This window comes from Zalophus californianus, chromosome 3 (genome assembly GCF_009762305.2).
Source record: "Zalophus californianus isolate mZalCal1 chromosome 3, mZalCal1.pri.v2, whole genome shotgun sequence".
In the NCBI taxonomy this organism is placed as follows: domain Eukaryota; kingdom Metazoa; phylum Chordata; class Mammalia; order Carnivora; family Otariidae; genus Zalophus; species Zalophus californianus.
This window is the reverse complement of record NC_045597.1, coordinates 3,690,939-3,713,409: the sequence shown is the minus strand read 5'-3', so window position 1 is coordinate 3,713,409 and position 22,471 is coordinate 3,690,939. Positions and strand designations below refer to the sequence as shown.

General features: G+C 42.7%; 1 protein-coding gene across 1 annotated transcript in view; it reads left to right on the top strand.

Moving 5' to 3' along the window:
- Positions 1-21,763, top strand: part of MYO16 (myosin XVI) — a 475,554-nt gene extending 453,791 nt beyond the window's left edge. Inside the window, exon 35 of the mRNA XM_027590435.2 lies at positions 16,684-21,763. Within this exon, the coding sequence (XP_027446236.2) occupies positions 16,684-16,911 (228 nt within the window). The 3' untranslated portion in view covers positions 16,912-21,763. The remainder of the gene's footprint in view (positions 1-16,683) is intronic.
- Positions 21,764-22,471: the final 708 nt, after the last annotated feature.

Here is a 22,471-nt window from a genome sequence, read left to right as displayed (position 1 = left end):
TACTGACCTTTACTTTATAGTCGCCATATACATTGCATCTACAGTTGTAAATATATTACATCTACGTTCTTTATAGTTGTCCCATATGTTACATCTATTTTATGGTTGTCCCATACATTACACCTCCATACATTGAATATCTTCTCCCAGGCAATGCTATAACTTTTGCCTTCATATGTCATGCATGCTTTAGATGACTTCAGTGGAGAAAAATCTCCTTTTTATTATCCCAATATTTACCATTTCTGCAGCTCTCCTTCACTCCTGAAGTTCTGAGTTTCCTTCTACTACCGTTTCCTGTAGCAGGTCATTCACAGCTGATCGAAGAATGCTCCTAGTTGTCCTTAGTCTGAGTGTGTCTTTCTTCTGTCTTATATATATTCAAAATTCACGTTTTTGTTTACTTTTCTGGTCCTCAGATAGATGTGTATTTTGTCCAAAGTTTAGTTATAATTACTGAGAGAGATAGGCTACAGTGGACTTAATTCATTGTGGCCCAACTAATGTATTTTTTTAAAATATTTTATTTATTTATTTAAGAGAGAGAATGAGATAGCGAGAGTACATGAGAAGGGGAAGGGTCAGAGGGAGAAGCAGACTCCCTGTTCAGCAGGGAGCCTGATGCGGGACTCGATCCCAGGACTCCAGGATCATGACCTGAGCCGAAGGCAGTCGCTTAACCAGCTGAGCCACCCAGGCACCCCCAACTAATGTATTTATCACACAGAAATTTATGTTAATATAGTCAAATTGATTAACCCTCATCTTTATAGGTTGTGCTTTTTTGTACTGTTTGAAAAACGTTTCTTATCAAAAAGTCAAAAAAAATCTCTCTTATCCTGCTGCCATAAAGATCTATCTCTCTATTGGGCGCCTGGGTGGCTCAGTTGGTTAAGTGACTGCCTTCGACTCAGGTCATGATCCTGGAGTCCTGGGATCGAGTCCCACATCGGGCTCCCTGCTCAGCAGGGAGTCTGCTTCTCCCTCTGACCCTCTTCCCTCTCATGCTCTCTGTCTCTCATTCTCTCTCTCTCAAGTAAAAAATAAAATCTTAAAAAATAATAAAGATCTATCTCTCTATAAATATATTTTAAAGTTTAGGGTTTTGGGTTTTCCTTTGGTTGGTTGGTTGGTTGTTTTTTGTTTTTGTTTTTTACATTTAGGAGTTCAAGCTACCTGTACCTTATTTTTGAGAATAGCGTGAATTAACAATGTAGTTTGACATTTTTCTACACCAATAACAATTGTCCCATGCCTTTTATAACATAGTACCATACTTCTGACTTCCTCCTAATGCTCAGAGCATTGCCTGAAATGGACTTTTTTCTGCATTTATCTCTAACCTTCTAGATTCTTCTTTAATATTACTTTCCTCTTGATGGCCTTCCTTGAGCATCCCTTCTAAGCAAAGTACTTAGTTGCCTCTATAAATTGGTTCCTATAATTCCATAATGCAAATCTCCTTTATATAACCTATTTTTCTGTAGTATAATTGTGTGCGTGTGTGTAGACCCTGTAGACTTTTGAGCATATAGAGAAGGCATTGAATGCATCGTAATCAGTTTTGCATTCCAAACACAAAGCACTCAATAAATTGCCAACTCAGTGTAATTGTCATCTGGTAGCAGCTTCAGATGAATTAAGAGAAGCAAACTGGTAGAATATTTCCTAAATTTATTCAAATATTTAAATTCAGTCTCACGTTAAAAATGTACTAATAAAATTGGTAAATAGAATCACAGGCAGTTGCATTACCAGTTGGAGGATATTAAAGTCACATTTTGTTTGGGGATTAGGTTCTAAAGTTGGCATGGTATGTGGAAGTCACATACAACAAAAGAAGACTCCGGAACATCCCTTGTGTTGCCTGTAAAAAAAATGTGTTTTTATATGTTTTATATATAAAATGGTATTCTTTTAATGTATACAACTCTATACAATTATATGCGTATATTTATGCACAATATATAGAACAACTTAAAGCATTAATAGCATAATATTTTGAACTCTAAGAAAGTGAATTGCACAGAATTGAATTTTCAGAGGTTCATTCATTCATTCAACAAATATTCTGTGTGGACCAGCTTGTGCCAGGCACAGATCTAGGCACCTTCGTCTACAAAACCAGCATCCTTGCCCTGATGGGCAAGAGGGTCAGCAGAAGCTTCGTTGAGCAAAGACAGAGGAGGGAAGTCAGGGGATGAGCCATGCTGACTGATGTCAGGGGAGAGTATTCCAGTTGGGGGACAGCAAAGGCCCTGAGACAGGGGCACCCCTGCGTGGCAAGGTGGCCAGTGTGGCCAATGGGGCACTAACGGCACGTATCACTGGTTGATTAAATGAAGAGAAGTTGGAATTAGCCTTCGTTGTAAGTGTTAATCCTAGAAAAGGGAGACATTTGCATTATAAATGATAGCAGGAAGCTAAGTGTAAAATTCTAATTATGACTGTATTGTTCTGTCTTTCTTCAAAACCATTTGCCAAGTTTGGAAACTCTGGTCTGCTCAGAATATATGTGAAGGGTAATTGTTTGCCTTTTCTGTAAGTGGAAAATATAGACAGATATAACTCTACTGTTGCTCAAGATCAAGAAAACTGGAACCTAGGCAGCATATTCCTTGACTGGTTAGGTGTGGTGCTCTGGACACTGATGTGGCCTGACATTTTTGAATGCACGATTCTGGCTGAAGGAACAGATAGTTTTCCATTGTGCTGAAATTGTGATCAGTTAATTGTGGTGAAAAGATTTATTTTATACAAAATAAAAGAAGAAAGATTTATTTTCTGACCTTAATAGACCTCAAAGACAGGATTCTTTTCTGATTTCTCTGATTACATTATTATTTCAAACTGTCATTTCATATTCCTGACTCTGTCAGAAATAGGTTCTAGAACAGCTGAACTCTGATATTGGGAAGAAGTGTCATGAAGTCAATGATATAAAAAGCATAGATTTTGAAGCCCAAGTGGATTTAAATTAATTTTATATATTTCCAGGTGATTTTTATTATCTATTTTTGGAAAGAAGTCTTGATTAAAAAGATTTGCTCTCATGTGTTGCCTACTTTGGCAAAGTCTTGTCTCTTCTCCTTCCGAATCCTTCCTGGTGTCTGTTTTCCCTTTCTCTATGTTGTCTAGAATTTGTACCTGCGTGATTTGCCAAGACTATGTCTTAAAGACCCTGTAATGGACCCCAGAGTCACAGTGACTGTCACTGTGCCCATCAAGTCCATTTCTTCTTAGACACAGAGCTGCCTATGTTTCTCAGCTTCCCTCGTGGTGCAGAGCAGACCTGTAATTGATACCTACTCAGTAGAACAGGAGCCATGCTGAGCTGCATCCTTCCACGCTTGGCCCATACACGCCCCTCTGCCTAGCGTACCATGTCCCTTCCCATCTAAAAGCTAGATACAAGATCCCAGGAGGCGCAAAGTACACACACAACACAGAAGGCCATCCGCTGATCAGAAGCACCCGTTTTGGCCTTCAGTCGGACACTGTACTTCGTTCATGCCGAACCAGTGGTATTTGTCGTTTGCCTGTTATAACATCTAACTAATACCTCCTCCTCCCTTACTTAGTTTAATGTTGTATGTGTTGCTGCTAAGCATGAGTATTTATAGTACTTAGTTTTCTAAGTTTAGCTTCCATTGTGTAATGAAAATTATTTAAGATATCAAAAATCATACCTGTTAATGATAGAATCAGAATATCACTTATTAGACCTTTAATACAAAGTGGTGATCAGTGGTGTATAACTCTTAACAAATAGTCTCTCAGAAATTCCTCAAAACCAACAGACTTAATTTTCCTCAAGGACAAAGCTAATCCCCTATAACAAGTTGGACACCCTGGGAAATGTTTTCATACTTTTAGAACCTTTTAGATGTGTTAAATGATTGTGAGGGAGTGCCTTGCTTACCTCTAGTTCTCAAGTGGGTGCCTCTAACTGGCAACTAAATTTTGGAAGGAAAAAATCACGGTTGAGGACAGAAAATAAGTTTTCCCCGGTGCTGTAAATTCCATGGCCAATGGAGTTGCTAAACTATGTCCCTCTCTTAATTATAGCTGATTTTTAAAAATCTCCTTGGATTAGGTTATTTTATTAACATCTAGTTTCTTAAGGTGTTTTTTTTTTCTCGTTCTTATTTCATTATATCTAATGCCATAATATACAGATTGGGGTTGTTTCCAGAAAAAAATATGATGAGATATTAATAAATTAACAGATAAACTGTGTCCTACACAGCAACGCAGATCCTGGCTAGTTGAACAAGTCGGGGAACCGTTCCTTCTACGTGGCTCCTCCATCCTCCAAAAGCTGTGGAGTGCTTTACTATCCTGAGTGCCATTCCTTATAGAACTCAACCCAAATGTCCTTCCCTCTTTTTGTATCCTACGCATCCTTTTACTCCAAATCAAATCCCGCATCCCAATATGAATTTTTTGGCCAGTATATCACCTTGAAATGAGTCGTGTCTCCTCTGTATTCCAACAACAATAATTACGCATATACTGTGTTAATTAATTAATGCCGCACCCCCTCGTGACGTGTTTTTTGTTGTGTGACGCTTCAGCATCTTTATTCATCTAACTCTTTCTGATTTTATGTCTTGTTGCTCAGTTTGCATGGAATCAGGTCACACTGTGTGGTTCTCAGTCCTGTAGAATGCATCACAGTGCCCTCCACTTCACATTCACCGAAAGAACTCGTGTTCCCTGATCAGCACACATTCTAGGAGGCCAAAGTAGTAGGAGATTAGTACCCCCCAAAGGTCGACTAAACTCAGTGTACTTGAATTTGTGTTCTGACTACACCACTTACTAGCCAAGTGAGTTTGGGCTTTAAAGATGAATTTCAGCATCTGTGAAACGAAGCTAATAATACAGAGCCTGCTTATTTCACATGGTTATGAGAAACTACTAGAATAGTAACATGTGAAAATGCTTGAAGAATAAATATCATGAAGATGATGTTAGAAATTGGCCCTCAGAAACCTCAAAGGATTCTGTATTTGGGCATATGACCTGGGACTGCTGCAGAGAGAAATAGAATTCTAGGTGTGGCTACATCTGATTGGACTGACAGAGAGAGTCTGTGAGAATGGATGGTAAAGAAACTGGAATAATCAGTGTGGCCAGAAAATACAGGGCTTTCTGTAACCTCCTAAAGTGTGTAGACTTGATTGCTTAGACCGGGCAAAGTGGTTGCACTGAAGATTTTTGAACACACAAATTATATGAATACATCTTTTCTTTGGAGAGAGAAAATCTAGTAGATTAATTGTCCTCAATAATACCTCCTGGTATTTGCACTGAGTCCTCTATAAAATCCCAAGAAAAATGTTTTAAGAGAAATCGTAACGCTATTACTTTCTGTATTTCCAATATAATAGATTTATGTTTTTCTATATATTCCATGGATTTGAACCCCATTACTATAATATGTCATTACTATAAACATACCCTAAATATATGTTATCAGTTTTTGTTACAGTCTAGTCACTTACACTGATACTGCCATATTTTCTTAAATGAATTGAGGTAAAAGACCCAAACTCATGCAAAATCCATATCCCAAAGTGTCACAAATTAATTACACTGCATGATGTACAATCGTAAATTTCTATCTTATAACTTTCCATTAATAGGAAGAAATATACATTCACTCATCAGAGTCCATTTTTATTCAAAGCTATTAACCTAAAATCAGCCACAAAATGCAAATAAATGTCCATTTAAATGATATTAAATGTGTTCCAGTACTTATGAAAGTTACTTATGAAAAGTTATGAATGTTAAGAACGGTTACTATCTTATGAAAGTTAAGAACAGTTACTATCTTTTTTAAGAAATCAAAGTGTACAGTTAAGGTAAAAAGCTAAAATCTTCTGTCCCTCTCTTCACTGCCTGGTGTCCAGAGATAGCTACTCTTGTTTACAAGAAAATTTGTAAAGTGCCTTTGAAGAGATATTTTTCCCTTTGTTTAACCCTTTGGCAATAAAGGAAGCCAAATGGTAATGAGAGAAACAAAATAGCAAGATGAACTTAATTGAATCGCTGTATAAATAGCTATTTCTGAATTAGAAAGGATCAACTCTCTTTTGCCTAAACCAGAAATTCTGCTTTCACATTCAGATCATTTTCTTAAATTTTTTTAGAAGTATGAAAATATACAACCCTTTAATCAAAATTTTTTTTGAATCATATGTTACTTTAAGCCACTTCTTTAGGATCTATTGAGGTAGATTTTGGCTTTACAAACTGATTTTCGAATTTCACTTTTTAACGTTTTTATTCCTCCAACATCTTGTTAGCATCAAGTAGAAATGGGATTTGCATTTGAAACACTAATGTTCACTATTCAGTCAGCCAAGAAGCTTCCTTCTTTTAATTTCCATAAATGTCAGTAAATGCCTCTTTTCACCTTTGGGTGAATAGTCAATAGAAAAATCAACTCTGTGACAAATGAACAGCAACATGATTTTACATATGAATTATTTAACAAAGTCTATTTTTATCCTGGAAGGGAAAGACTTAAGGTAAAAATCAGCAGCAAATTGTTAATTTACATGTATTAATATTATTCACAGAAATGCATATCCACGGGAATAAAGAAATTTATATCTCATTTTTTAATTAGTTCATCTAGAACTCTATTAATGACACCGTAGAAAACTATTGAAAATTAATAAAAAGATATATAAGTAACAAACTTCATGAAGCCTTTACATCACATTGGGTTTCCCTCTGGGTTGTGAGAGAGTCAGTGGATTTTGACCGTGCAAAGCGAACAAACTAATGATAAATGTCCCACTTGAGATGTAGAACTTTCATGAACTCAGTTTTTACATCCCTTTATCAGATACTTGTCCTCATGTTCGCCTGATACCTCTGGACATTAGAAGGCACAAAATACTTTACAAGTCCAGGTAGGGAAATGGACACTAGATTCATGTCTTGAACTTCTAAATATCAAAACAGCAAGATTTTCTCAAACACAGAATAAAATTCTTTCTTTTTTTTTTTTTTTTGAAAACCCCCATAGTGAGTTGTTGAGGTAGTAATAGCCAGTGTTATAAGGGGCACTATTTTCTTGGGATTACTGTGTCGGTGAAGTAATCTCCTTAAGACCCCGCTGAAAGGAGGGGATATTGTTCGAGGATGAGTATTCCAGCCCACGGGGACGTGTCTGGACTGTGGTCGTTCACATGTCTGCTCACACCTGCTGGGAGCTTGAAACGGGGCGTGCAGAGGCACCTCTTTATTGAGTGTGGATGGCGTGGCTTCCTCTCCTGTGATCTCTCCTTGAGAGCAGAAGGGTTTGAGGGTCTAAACTGACAGGAGGTTGTAGATTGCAGACGCCACCTGCCCCCATCCCGTGCAGCGCACGTGGGGGCGCCTCCGAGGATGCTGCCTGCCCTCCAGGGGCTGAGCAGTGCCTCCATCTGTCAGTTCCTTTGAGGGGTCCGGTCGTCCCAGCTCCCAGTGAACGGTGACTTTCTGCTTTCCCATGCCAAATCACCAAGTGGCTTCTAAGCTTTGAAGCTTTCATACTTCTTTTGAATGTCAAATTTAAAAATAAAAATCACAGAATAGGGGCACCTGGGTGGCTCAGTCGTTAAGTGTCTGCCCTCGGCTCAGGTCATGGTCCCAGGGTCCTGGGATCGAGCCCCGCATCAGGCTCCCTGCTCCACCGGAGGCCTGCGTCTCCCTCTCCCACTCCCCCTGCTTGTGTTCCCTCCCTCGCTGTCTCTCTCACTGTCAAATAAATAAAAAAATCTTTAAAAAAAATCACAGAATAATTTCCGGGTATATTATTAGATCCTCCACTGATACTGCTTTCAAAGGCACTGAAGCTGACAGATGGTCTGCACCCTTTCCTAGAAGCCTGGGGTTTGTACCTGTTATACAATAGTATCACTTTTTTCCCCAAGCCATCCAAAAATAATAATTCTGGGCATGGGACGTCTTAGTCTGTCCGGGCTGCTATAACAAAATGCCACAGACTGGGTGGCTTATCAACAACAGAAATGTACTTCTCAGGGTTCTGGAGGCTAGAAGTCCAAGACCGCGGTGCCGGCAGGGTCAGGGGAGGGGGCCCTTCTGGGCTGCAGACTTCTCTGTGTCCTCACAGGGGGAAGGGGTGAAGGAGCTCTGTGAGATCTCTTTTATGAAAACACTAATCCCATTCATGGGGGCTCCACCCTCATTACCTACCCACTTCCCAAAGGCCCCAACCACAAATAGCACCACACTGGGGGTGAGGATTCCAACATGCGAATTTTGGGGGAGCACAGACATTCAGACCACTGCATGGGATAAGCTTGTTTGATCTTCAGAGGCCTGGCACTCGTTGGCCACCCCGAAGTCTGGGGGGACCCTCCCACCGTCTTTCAATGGCCCCACTCACTAGCCATTCAAAGCCATCTAGGCATGTCTGAATTCAGAGTAACTAATGGGTCTGGGACCACCCACACCCGATGTGATTTCAGGGAACGGAGCATTTTTAATAAGTTCCCAGGGTTTTATGGTGTTTGAAAGGGCCTTATCTGAATCCGTGACATGAGAACTACATCTCAAGTGTAAGAATTTGCTCAGGGTTGGTCTGGTATTACTTGAAGGCTCTCTCTTCCTTTCCTTCCCTGTCCTCGATGGCAGGGAGGTGCCCAATGTCCCTAAGTTTATTTTTTAAAAAATGAAAACACAAATCTCATATACTGTAAAAGAGAAGGGATTTCAGTACAAGGCAAGCAAACCCAGTTAAAAGAGTCTCTTTTAAAATAGCATCGGGAGGCCATAAAGGAGGAGGAATTTATGCACGTCCTCCTCCAGGGAGAACCTGGAACTTTCTGCCTGCAGCGAGGACTTGAGTGCTTCCTCACCAGGACACCTGAGTCCTTTGCTTTCTTCACTTCAAAAGGAACCAGCTTTCAAAAGTCTCTATGTCCTTAATTTGTAGAGGAGCCCAACCAACCCCAGTTAAGCTAGTCTCAATCCCTGTTTTATACGGAGGACCTAACGGAGAAGAGCACTCGTGACCCTCGCCTTCATAACTCTGCCCTGTCTTCCTCGGCGCGTGGGAGTCAGGTTTCTACCTGAATCCGTCTCCCAAGTCCCAATTCAGACTGACCAAATCGATACCTGTTTGCTTAAATTTCCAGCCAGTTCTTTCAAGGTTGATGATTGTGATCAACTTCTCCCTTCTCTCAAGCATGCCCCTGGGCATTCATACACAAACTGTGTTTAAGCTCTCCAAGGGTACCGGGTACCCGGTGCTGAGTAGAGATTAATTTACTCACTCTGGACTCGAAAGGACACCCCTGGTCTGAGCAAGCAACACATTCTACCTCCAAGGATTTCTACCCACATGGATCAACATTTTCCCACTTACATATCTTATGTGACTCCTTTATTTTATTTTATTTTAAAGATATTATTTATTTATTTGAGAAGGAGCACAAGCACGGGGAACAGGGTGAGGGAGAAGCAGACTCCCCACTGAGCAGGGAGCCTGACACGGGGCTCAATCCCAGGGTCCTGGAACCATGAACTTAGCAGAAGGCAGATGCTTAACCACTTAACCGACTGAGCCACCCAGGCGCCCCTATATGACCCTTTTAAAATGGAAACAAGATTCTCCTTAACCCTGAACATTTCTTAAGTTAATTTATTATGATGGTAATTAAATGTAGACACACATTGTTACATAAGATCTCTGTATCCTTTCGCCTCTCATTACAGCTGTAAAACCAAAGCAAATTTACAAATTCAACCTGACAAAAACCTACAAAAACAAAAAATTAAAGTTTACAACATGCATGCTAGGTATGATTTGGTTTAGCTGGAATGAAATTACTGATGACAAAGTGAGTGTGGTCCTGGCTTAGATCCCATGAACTTGGGTCCATTTCTACCATCCCGTGCCCTTGGTGAACCCAAGCCTCTACCACTTCTCTCGGCTTCAACTGCTAATCGCACCCGGGCTGTCATATCACTCAGCTCTTTCTCGGAGGAGAATGCCTTATTTGCATAGGAAACCCATCTTACTCTTTTCTCATTCGTGTGCAATGATATCAGTAATAGTCCGTGGGTCATCCTGCTTGTAAATAAAATAGGAAGTTCGAGAATAAAGTCTCGCTGAGCACTAGCTTAAAAAGTAAGTATTAAAATGATCCAAAGCACGATTATGGTGCTTTTGAAAAAATATCATGAAAAGAAAAATGCAAAAAATATTCGATTATCCAGAGAACTAGAGGACCCCCGAAATACAAACGCCAATTTCAGAAACATTACATTTAACAGTTATTTCAGTTATTCACTAAAGTCTGTTTTATCTTGAAATTCAAAGAACCTCTGGACCTTTCATTTCTTCCTGTATAACTTTCTTTAGTTTTAAATTATATATATGTATATATATGCGTGTGTGCGTGTGTGTGTGTGTATATACATATATAATTGACTCATCAGGATAATCATAATTCAGCAATGTTTAGGGATTTTCTCAAGTCCAAGAGCTAACAATGACAGAATCATAAGACCCCGCATTTATAGGGCACTGGCTACTTTTTTAAGGCACTCTTTTAAGTAGCCCGCACATGTTTCTCCTGTAAATTGTCACCGGTTTTGTTGAGGTAGACCGTTACTGTGAGCCCACTTTACAGATGAGGAAGCTGATGGGCTTGGTGGCAAATATGGGACCCCAGCCCAGCACTCCAGTTCTAGGGGCTGGGTTTTCGACCATGCTGCCTCTGTTCAAGCGAGTGAGCCCCAGAGCGCCCATGGACCCGTGACACTTTGTGCAAGGATGAAGTCCAGTGTCCCCCTTGGCACTTGTCTACGGTCAAGTCCTATGGAAACGCCTCTTCTCAGCTCTTCCTTTCCCCTTTCCAACTGGTGGCAACCTCAGTTTTCAACATTCAGAGCAAATGATACCTCCTCTGTGAAGTTTCATCAGACCCTCCTCCATAAGCCCTGTTTCCCAGGTAAATGGGGGAAAAAAAGTTTTAAAAGACGTCATCTCCTTCTCTATAGCCTGTGCAACAAGTTAAGACAGTTGTGTGTTTTGCATACTTCAGAGTTTCTTTAAAGACAGGGTATTTGTCACATTCATGGGGCACAGAGATGGGACAGTGTGGACACCCAAGGGTTCATAGGTATGGGACAATTTTTACGTTCCCAGTCATAACACTTGCTTTTTGGTTCTGAAAGATAATGATTTTGTGTCCAAACACTATAATATAGAACATGCCCCAAAAGAAAATAAATAACTGACTAGCTGTCTGCAGTGACACGGGGTGGAGATAAATCTTTGAAGCAATGGTAAACAAGCTTCAAGGTACAAGACACCAGTATGGCACCTGTGGCCAACAAAGAAATCAGGATAAATGAGAGGGAGGTGAAGCCCATGGACTCTAGGCACTTGTTTCCAGCTGCATCCCTGACCCCCAGCATCAGTTCCTCTCTTTCTGAAAAGAAATGGTTCCCTTTTAATACCAAAGCTAAATTAAATTATTTTTTCATCATGATAAGTGCACCCCTCAATCCCCATCCCATTTCCCCCATCTTCCACACCCACCTCCCCTCTGCTGACTAGCACTGTGTTGTCTGTAGTTACAAGTCTGTTTCCAAAACCAAAATTTTTGTTAAAAAATCATTATTGCCTTTTTAATGACCATACTTAATTTATCATGAAACATGAAATAATGGTAGAGGAAGCTGTGAGGGTTTTTGTTATTACCAATAGGATATAAATTTAAAGAATGGAGAAACACTGATTCTGATGTTTTTATAGCGCTGGGTAACATTGTGAATACTTTCTAGTGCTTGTATATTACTTGACCATCATTTAAATAATATCCATAGTTGTATTTGTTTGCTATTCTAAAAAATGACAAATGTGATTTTTGTGCCTCACAATCTAATAAATTCAATAAATCTAAAACAGATTAAACATCATTCATCAGGGCACACTGTTCTTACCTTCTGATCTTCTATGTATTGTCTCACAGATCATAACTTTAAAATGTCCTCTGAACTTCATTATGTTGCAAGTAGTGACCTAGCATGTATTCTTAAACAGAATTTTAGACCTTCATTTAAGGAATAACCTGTGAAAATTCTTTTTCTTTTTTAAAGGAAGATCAATAATGTTAGTATGTTACCATCTCATTTATACCATCCTGGCAACTATCCTTATGCACCTATTAGATTTTACTCAATACCTATTAATCTCTATAACAGACAATAAAGTTCCATGGGATCTCTCAATGAAGGGGTTTATTCTGAGCATTAGTTGATTATTGCAAACATCAGTCAAATTTCTGCTTATCGAGGAAGCATCGAAAGCTCTGGTTGTTGATTCAAAGATGGTGTTCTTCTTTACTTATTACATTATTCAAGACATCAATATCCTCGTTAAGAAAATGCTTTCTAATGGTTTGGGTATGTGAGTTTCACCTTTTATAATGTACTGGGAATTCAGATATTTTTAGTAAACACTGAGAAGCTTTGAAAGAGTAGAGAGCATTTTTTTTTTTTTTTTCCGAACACTGAAGCAGTAACTCAGGGGATTTGGGACATTTTATGTCAAAAGCCCTCCCCACCAGCCTCCGTCAGATCAGCAGCCACGGAGTGGCTCTATCTGAAAATGTGTTCCTGTTAGGAAGGCCTTGGCAGAGGGTCACACCTCGCGTATATTTTTGGTCATTACAAAGGGTTGCTGAAGAGTCTGAGATTGAGGAGAGACGCAGAATGGATGTGCTCTGTGCTTGGTGTGGGGACAGAATTGTATGGCTCTCTCATGCCCCGGCATGAACATAAATACAGCCCATGCCATCCGGCCCCGGAAGAGCAACACCATCTGCTCGGTGGAGATGTGGATTCTGCTGGTCTAGTTTTTATGCTTTACTCTGTCTTGTTAGACCTGGCCTCCATTTGCGTATTATTTTTGCATCCTTCTTGTTTTCTTTTAGATTAATGGAATATTTATTATTTCACACTTTCTACATATAACTTGCTAATTACACATTCTCTCCCTGCGTGTTCTATAGTTTTACTAGAGAAGAGACCATGCATTTTTGACTTACTGCATCTTAAGGGATTTTTGTTACTTTGTCCACTTTCCTAATACTGCTAGAACGCTACAACCTCTAAACACATAACCCCTCCTGGCTTTTATAGGTTATCACTGGCGTGCGTTCCTGTTCTACAAATAATTTATAGTCTATAAGACACCCCAAGCATCCAACTTCTATTTACCCTTGGATTTAATTCTGATGTCCTTAATTCTCTCTTAAATTTCAATTTTAAAAAAAAAATTCAATTTTTCCATCCAAGATCATTTTCCTTCACCTTAAACAAAAATGGGAGACTTCTGATGGCCAATTTCCTCCTTTTTACTGTCTAAAAATATCTCTATTTCACCTTGTGAGGGTTATTTTTATTGAAGTAGAGTTTTAGGCTGAATTACTTTCTTCCAGTACTTTACTCTGTGATTTGCTGTTGCCTGGCTTCTGCTTAGAAGTCAACTTACCCTCTCATTGTTGTTCCTCTGAAGGGAATGTGTCTCTTTCCTTTGGATTTTAGAGCTTTTTCCTTTGTCTTTGTTTTAACAGGATCCTCCTTGTGCTTTTTTACTGCTGGCTATGGCCTGTGTGTGTGTTTGCCTTTTGTGTGGTTTGCTGAGCCTCTTAAGTGTGTGTATTGATGCCCTTTGTAAGTTCTGGAAACTTATCTCTTTGAGGACTGCCTTGTCACATTCTTTGTCTATCTTTTCCTTCTGGAATTCCTTTTATGTGTGTCTGTTCCGCTGTCTCTTCTGTTTGTCCATCATTTCCTCTCTCCTAAGCATTTCATCATAGGTATTTTAAAGTCCTTATCGACTAACCCTAAATCTGGATCATCTGTGAATCTGTTTTATCCTTCAATCTTTAGAGAATTTCCTTGTCTCTCCACATGTAATTTCTGATCGCACAGTAAAGCTTGGTGGGTCAACAAACTGTAGATGCTGCAGAGGATGCTGTCTACTGGAGAGATTCCAACATCCCGTTAGGAGGCCGAGGCAAGGGAGGACGTCCTCAGTCCAATCACAGACTGAGCCACGGTGCAGAATCAGCCTGCCTCGGCTTTGCCTCTGATCTGCAGAGAGCCTGTGGGTCTTTTTGTTCCTTAGCTCTGGTTGAGTGCAGATGTGCTCCAGCTGTGCATTTCAGAGGTCCTGGCCCGTTCTCCAGGCTGTGCCCCACTCAGGTGCAAAATCTACAAGTCTCGAAGATGAGACTAATCAGGTGCTTGAGGCTACTCTTCCCCCACCCCTGCCCCCCATCAGATTTTTTGCTTCTGAGGCACCATGAACACTGTAGGAGATTTCACTCTGCTTTTTGTAAGCTTTTGGCCTAAGGCACCACTCATGCATACAGCTGGAAAACTTAACAAATGTCTCTTGGGGAAAATGGCCATCATTTGAGGGTCCTCAGATTCCCAATCTGTGTCTCTCATCTCCTACAACTGCAACATATTGTACGGTTTCTCTTTCTTCTAGAAAGGGCTCTCTAGACCCACAGAAGAACCCAGAATTGGCAAATGTTCCAGGAGAGGGGGGAAAAAAAACAGCTGGTAATTATCGGTTCAGAAAGATTTTCCCCATCCAGAATTTCTGTTCCCCTTGTTCTCAGTTTGCCAGAGCTATCTGATACTCTAAATATCTGATTTTGGTAATTTGTCTCTCTCTCTCTTTTTTTTTTCATCTTTACAATGGGAGCAGTAACCTGCCATGATCTGCAAAACCCTATGCAGATGTGGAGGTTTCTTGTTTTGCTTTTAATTAGATGAATGTGAAGTTATGTTACTTAACAAAAAGGATATCTCAAGGAAGTTGGGGGAAAAAAATCAACTGAGATGGTAAAAATATTCTTCCATCAATTACATACTCTCTCATAAGAATAAATGCCGTGACAGTATTTTTTGCAGATTGCTACTATGTGCTGAACATGGGCCAAGGAACATATAAATAGGTGTTCAATACCCATAGAGTGAAAGAGATTGCAGCTGAAAGTAGCCGCCAAGTGTACACGAGAAAGTAGAGGAGCTAAAATACAATAGTGAAGGAAGACGGATTACACTGAATCCCGTGTAGGGAAAGGAGAAAGAGGGCATGACATAGGGACGCTGGTCTTTAGCATATATCGGCTCCTGGACAACAGTGTAGAGTAGGACCTCGGAAGACAGACTCTGGAGCCAGTCACCATTTTTCATGTGACTTTGGGCAAACTGCTTTACCTCCTTGTGCCCCAATACCCTCGTCTGCTAAAGGCGAGCTAGCAGTGCTGTAGAGAGCTCTCTGGAGGATTGCTGAGTTAATGTGTCTCAGGTGCTTAGAAAAGTACCTGGTACACAGTTAGTACTCTAAAGTGTTTATTAAAAAGATATTTTTTACACCCTCCCTTTTATTGGCTCACTTCCTGAACGTAAAGTCAGTCTGGCTTCCATGGGAGGCTTCCCCACAGGGGGATGTGTCATTTCCATGTCGTTCTGGTGCAGTCCCGGAGACTGGAGAAACATACCCTCTCTGGGGCAGGGGGCAGAGGGTATGCATGCTGCTTCAGCCTTGATTCCCGGAGGTCCCTTCAGGAAGAGACAGTCACGGTCCTGTTTTCCACACTTACGGTGTTTTTCTGGTTATCTGTACATTCAATATGGGGGACCTCCTTTTGCTGGCAGCCAGCTCCAGAAACCTAGTTACGTACTGCGGATATGGGTTTGGCTTCCCGACTTCTGTGGTTTACCCCCATGTCTCGACGTTCTGCCCATTAAGGTGTTGGTTCTTAAACTGGGCCGCTGATTAGCCTCGCTGCTTCCGAGTGACTGCTTTCACATAGGAGCCAACCGCTATGCCCTGCTTTCATTTACTGTCGTTCGTTTTGATGGGGAGGCTGGAAGGGGCACCAGAACAAAGCAGGAGGTACTTTGAAAGTGGGTTGAGACGTCTTGTTTCTTCTGAATTCTCCCCAGTATTCCCACTGTGAAGTCCCGCACACTCACTCTAGAATGGCCAGAAAAACGGTAGCCTAAGGAAGCGAGAGGACTAAGCCCATACAATTGCATCATGATGCTCTCCTGCAAAGGTCCCTAAAGTTCCCTCTCTGGGCACAAGATCAGAGAGCACCCAGGTGCTGGTTGAGATCCCTGCCTTGATTTCCCCCCACAAACTGGAGCATCGTAGTCAGTAGGGTCATACTCCCTTAAAAGATGTTGACTAGTTCTGCACAGATGGGAGGACCCTAGAATCAGGGGAACCTTGAGAAACCCAAAAACCTAAAAACAGCCTCACAGTTGTGATAAATGAGGAAAAAGTGTAGGATGTCATAAGAATGTATATCATAACAGAGGGCAAAGGGCACGCAGACATGTGCCCGCTTCTGGAATCACCTGGAGGTTTATCTCCTTAGCCAGTGTCCCTGCCCTCCATACTTTGTTCTGTTTGCCGCCTTCACAGGGCAGTTTCCTGCGCTGGTCGAGGGCCGGTTTCCCGCTGCAGCAGCGCCTGGAGGCTTGGTAGCCAGCGCCCCCCCCCCCCCCCCGCCCGCCCGCCCCCATCTCCCTCTCCCTGCCCCGTGTGGCTCTCCCTCTCCCCTCTGGCGCACAGCACCTGCTGCTGCAAGTTTCCCCTCTTCCCTCCCGCAGGTAATCCATCAGCTGCGGCTCTCGGAGAACGAAAGCGCCGCCCTGCAGGAGCTCCTGGACTGGAGGCGGAAGCTGTGCGAGGGGACAGAAGACTGGCAGCGCCTCCTGCAGCCCTCGGAGCCCAGGGCGCCTCCCCCTCCGCCCTGCAAGAAGCCCACCCTGGCGAAGAAGCCCGAGGGGGCGTCCTGTGGCCGGCTGCCCTCCGAGCTGTGGGACTCCGGCACGTGAGGGGCCGCGCGCCGCAGGTGCCCGCGCCACCCCGGCCCGGGCGCTTCCCGCGCGCCCCTGCACCGAGCGGCGCGGGACCGGGCAGAGGGCACCGCGCTCCGCGTGTGCGTGCGTGCGTGTTCTTTCTCACCCGCGGGTGGCGCGCACTCGGCCTCTCGGGCCCCGCGACCCACCCCGCCCCCGGCCGCAGGAGCAGGGCCTGGAGCAGCCGGGCGGGGAGCGGGAGCACCGCCAGCGGAACGCGGCAGGGCAGCGGAGGGGCGCGCGCTGGACCGTGTTTCCGAGCGCGACCACGTGTTCCTTGTTCGCCAGGCGCTCTCCCGGGATCCACCCTCCGCGACAGACGTTTGATTTCTTTGTAGGTGGTGTGTTTTGTTGGCATTACAAACCCGATCATTATTTACCTGTTTCTGACCCTGTTTTATAACTTTATGCAATTGGTGGTGCTCCCTTCAAAACACACATTTAAAACAAAAAATTTCTAGACTTTTCTTTCCTCCCACCCCCCTTTTTCCCCCTAAAGGACCTAAGCCCCTCGAGACTGTGTCATTGCTTTAGCTTCGCCAGTGTCAAGCCTGCGCACACATGGACTGAGCCCCGGGTTTCCGTTCGGCTGGCTGGGGACGCACGTGCCTCTGCTGACGTGCACGGCCAGCTCCTGGCGGCCACCTCCTCTCCCCGCGTCACTCCCGGCTACGGGAACTCAGTGAGGCGCGTGGGGCTTCACGTTCATAGCCGGCGGTGTGACAGGGTCACGTCGGAGGTCCGCACAGTCCGAAGGAGCTTGCGGAGACGTGCCGCTCGGGGTGGTGACGCCGCATCCCAGGGTGGCCGTCCCCTCGGAGCTGCGCTGCATGGCTCACCTGCTCTGTCTCCTCAGCCCTCCCGTGACACAACCACCCATTTATCCGTGTGCTTCTGTGGCAGTCAGGAAGTCCTCAGCGGTGCCACCAGACCATGGTGTCTTGCTGCTTGGAACTTTGGGTTCATACCAGCCTCTGAAAAGTCACCATACCAATAAAAGGTGCAGCTGCGTTCTCCGGCGGTGGTATTTATTTGCGGCTGCTTCTGTCTCCCCGGCCCGACGAGCAGCGGCAGTGAAGCCATCTTGTCCCCGTGGCCTGCCTTCCTCTGTGCTCGCAGCCCTCTGCAGGCTTCGGGCGCTGGGGGTTTATTTTAAAATAAAGGTTTTATGATTATTGCAGGTATAACTGCAAGCAAACGTCAACATTAAGAATAATATGTTTGTCACTTAGAAATAATCATAGGCTGCCAGATCCAGAGACGATTTCCATTAAAAAGGTAGTTTCCTATTGTGCCAGGGGAGAAGCCCTGGCTGGGTCAGCCAGGGGCCCGAGGGGCCAGGGAACCCGCGGGACAAGCCTAGATTGTGATGCCCTTGGGAAGGACTGGGGGAGGCAGGGTTTGCAGGCGTAGAATCGGCAAGTTTGAATAATTTCAGGGGCTCCAGGTCAGAGGCTGTCCCCTGGTTGTCTGGTACCTGGCCCTGGGCAGGGGGATGGGGGTGGGGGGTCAGTGACTAGAGAGCGAGCCGCCCATGAAGGAGGTGGTTGGGTGTGGGCTTCGGATTGGTTGGCGATGTTTACTATCTGTAGGACTTGACTTAGCGAGGCGGGAGTGGGGTGGTTAAAGCATCAAAATACAGAAAATGAAAAGGCACAGTTAATACACGGTTAACAGGCAACATTCCTGATGCCGTCTAACAGGGAGGCCTTCTGCTCACCTCCAGCAGAGCCCCACACGTCGCCTCTCTCCGCACTCTCCCTAACGCCTGACTTTCTAACCTCAGCCACCAAGTGATGGAAGAACCAACTTTCCTTGACGTACATGGCTTCCTTGCCCACGCCTTGCACATTGTAGCCACCTAATGATCCTGGATCAGAAGTCTGGACTGATCTCCCCCCACCCCAACACACACAGTGTATTTATTTGGACCGGGGTGAAAAGCAAACTGTTCAAGCATTGCACCTTTTGAGGATTTGTTTCCAGTGCGCACTGAACACTTGCTGTACCGCTGTGCAGGTGCTTTGCACACATTATTCCCAACGCAGACGTCGGCCTCCGTGGTGATTACCATCTATGTACTCATCCTGGAATTCAAGCTTTAAGTAGGCTGTCAGAACGTAAACCCTCATCTTTATGGTTCCAAAGTCCGTACCACGTTAACTTGATATGCAGAAATGTTCTGCTTATTATCTCAAAATATATCTTTAAAATCTTCAAACTAAATGACTCCTGGGGGATACAGTGCCATGTGAAACTGAGGTAAGACAGGGAAAGCTTATGTGGAGTAGACCGTCCCCAGCACGCGTGGGTCCCAATGACACCGCCCTCTGTTTTGTTAACCTGGTCGCAGTTTAGGGCTTGGGTAGGTGCAGGCTGACCTGTCTGTCACTTGCTAGAGGTACCAAGGGCATCCCGGAGAGTTTATATGGGTTGAGTCTAGGATTCCTTTTGTCTCATCTAATGTTTGTTGACCTTCCAGAGGCAGAGAACCAACCCTTTGAAGACGTTCTAGACCACATTCAGGTGTGTGTTAACCTTACTGTAGAACCCTGTGATTGTACCTGTTCTGACATGACCAGACAGGCAGCAGACTCGAAAGCATGAATAGCCACAATAGTAGAAACAGTACTAAGAGTCCTAAAAATACGAGATAAAGTCCGAATCTGTGTGTGTATTAAAGGTACTCCCGGAATGGTTCTCTAATGATTACAACACTGTCAACAAAATGAACAGAGGTACCATTCTGCTTAATAAAGCACCGAATGTTATTCCACATAAGCAAGATTTCAACAGTTATGTGTGTTTGCAATATACTTAATGGTGGTATTTTAATTGCTATCAGACCATAAGGTATGAATTATGACATATTATTGGGACTGAGACTTTGTTTAGCAATATAATTGGTATGAATTATTACCCTGTGTTCAAACACTGCCCAATCTTATTGCTTTTTTAAAAAATGCTTTATGAGTGGTCTCTAAAAACTACTATCAAAATGTTTATAGTGGGTTAAAATGATTTAAAGTGTATTTTCTAGAGTGGAAAAATATATTGTTACTATTCTTAAATTGTGGTACCTAATTTAGTAGAATTATGCTTACATAAATCTACCCAATAAAAGCAACGACCAATTAAAATCTTAGATTTGTAAATGAACATCACATATGAACATTACATAAGTTGGACACAAACTATGTTATGAATTCCACAGTCTAGGAGGACAGATAAATTTCTGTCAAAATTCTATTGGCTGTCGATTTCCAGCAAAATATCCAACTCAGCTCCTGTCACAATAAAGGGCATAAGGTTATTTACATAATGACATTCTGCAGTGGGACACATTTCGCTCTTGGCTATTACTCTGCGCTGCTAATTTTTTCCCCCAACTTTTAAATGTATATCTTTAGCTAGAAGTTAATAGGATTTATTTTTATGTTTATTCTCATCAGGAAATTTTCAACAAAAAACATTAAATTAGCTGGAAAAAAAACAACTGTGTTCCGAGTAAAAGTTCAGTGTAATTTCATTACATTTTTCAAATTGTTTTTAGCGGCACATAAAAAAGCCATGTAATGCAGATGAAAGCAATTATATTTCTATTTATGGTGCAATGGTAAATTCATGGTTTCCCAAAACAGTAGCACTGCTTTCAAAAAACTAAAAATATCTTCTCTCCCCCCATTCTACTTCCTTTACATCTTATTCATAAGCAATGACTTTATCAAACAGATTCTACTACAATGTTCTCCCCATGTGAGTTACAAAGATACTCATACAGCACAGGGTTGTAACATGCTGAGTTACAGACAGGAAAGAATTACCTTTGTAGTCCGTTCACTTTCCCTAAGTACTGCAGACCCCTGGGCGGCTCCATTATTGTGGTTCCAGTAAGTTTCTCTAAAATCCAGCATGCTTTGTAAAACTTTAAAGATGAGTTTTTCAAAGGCTAAGTCTTATTAGCTGCCTATAATACATCTCTATCACCTGTTCTAATTTCTCAGATCACTTTCAGATTTAAAAAAAAAACCTATTTATACCTAAAATATTTTTTGTATGCTTTGACATTGGCACAGTGTAATCTGGGTTTATGTGGTTTACCTGATCACTACAGTGGCAGAAGAAGACCTTGATGTCTTCTCATAGAAAATATTAAAGGTGAATAAATCTATGCATTCATTTCCATTGTTGCTTCACAAAAGGAATGCATCGAATGTGTCTTCGCTTTGCTTTGAATTAGTCATGGGCTGATAGCCGGCGTATCTGCTGGCTTGCCTTGCCCGATAGCCCCAGGGAACGCGTGAAGCTTCAAAGCAAGGTGCGTGAGCTTGCCCACATGACATTTTCCTGATGTCACCACTTAGCTTCTAAAGTCTAAAGAGAATGAAAGAGAATGAAACTATTGATAAATCCCAAGGGGGAGATCAAAGCTCTAAAGAAAAATGAAATAAAACCAAATTCAATTTGAGGTTTTGATCTTTTAAGATTTCAGCAAACAAAGGGGCTGGAGGTCCATGATCTCAAACAATTGGCTTAAAAGTGTATGAATTCTGTCACATTCTGAAGAAAGGTTTTCTTTACTGGACCTATTTTTGGGAATCTGTTCAACTGAATTTAATCACACTGGGTCTTGAGTGGTAACAAGAGGAACGGTGGTTCCCAACAGAGTCCCTGTTGTGGTTCATCAATATTACTCTTGAATAAAGTCACTAATCTTCATATCACAAAAGGAACTTTCTGGCTACCTTGTTCTCTAAGTCCGTTGTACATTCGTGTGGGTTGTGGGGGAAATACTTCTCCAGAAAACTTCTCAATTGGTAAACTGCTGTCGTTCCCTTGGGCATAGAAGCTGTTATAAAAAGATAACATTCTATATTTTAAAAAGCAAGAAAAATTCCCTGGCAGAAGAGAAGAGACGCCACGGGAAATCCACATAGTAATGGCCTCGGCTCCTGAAGGCTGTCAAGGGTCAGGAAGGAGGGAATTGGAGGTGACATTGTCTCATTACTGATCACCAGGAACACTTACCTTTCAGCCTCATGAAAACAAACCTTACAAAGACAGAAGACTTAGTGCCAAGAGCATTCACAAGCCAAAAGTTTGCCCAGAGTGACTCAAAGAAAAAACTCATTAAAGGTACAAGTTGCTACGTCTCCCCGCCTTACTCCAGTAGTCGGCGTTTGGCCCTAGTGAGTCTCCAACCCTACCTATGTTTATTCTCAGGTAGGCTAACTATTTCAACCAACAACCACAGAAGCTAGTGGCTCCACACAATAGACTATTCTAGGTTTCTCCCTTACGTCACAGTCCAACACATGTTGACCCCAAGAAGTCGTCCAGAGACCAAGGGTTCTTCTTCCTTCTCACGTCTCCGACCTCCTTGTGGCCTGTGGAGGACTTCTTGTTCAGCCAGTGGGGGGAGGGGAGAGAGTCACAGCCCGAGAGAGGCTCGTGTCACTTCTGCTCATATTCCATTGGCCAGAACTCAGTTGTGTGATGGCAAGATGGGAAATGGTCCTGCTCTATGACCCAGAGG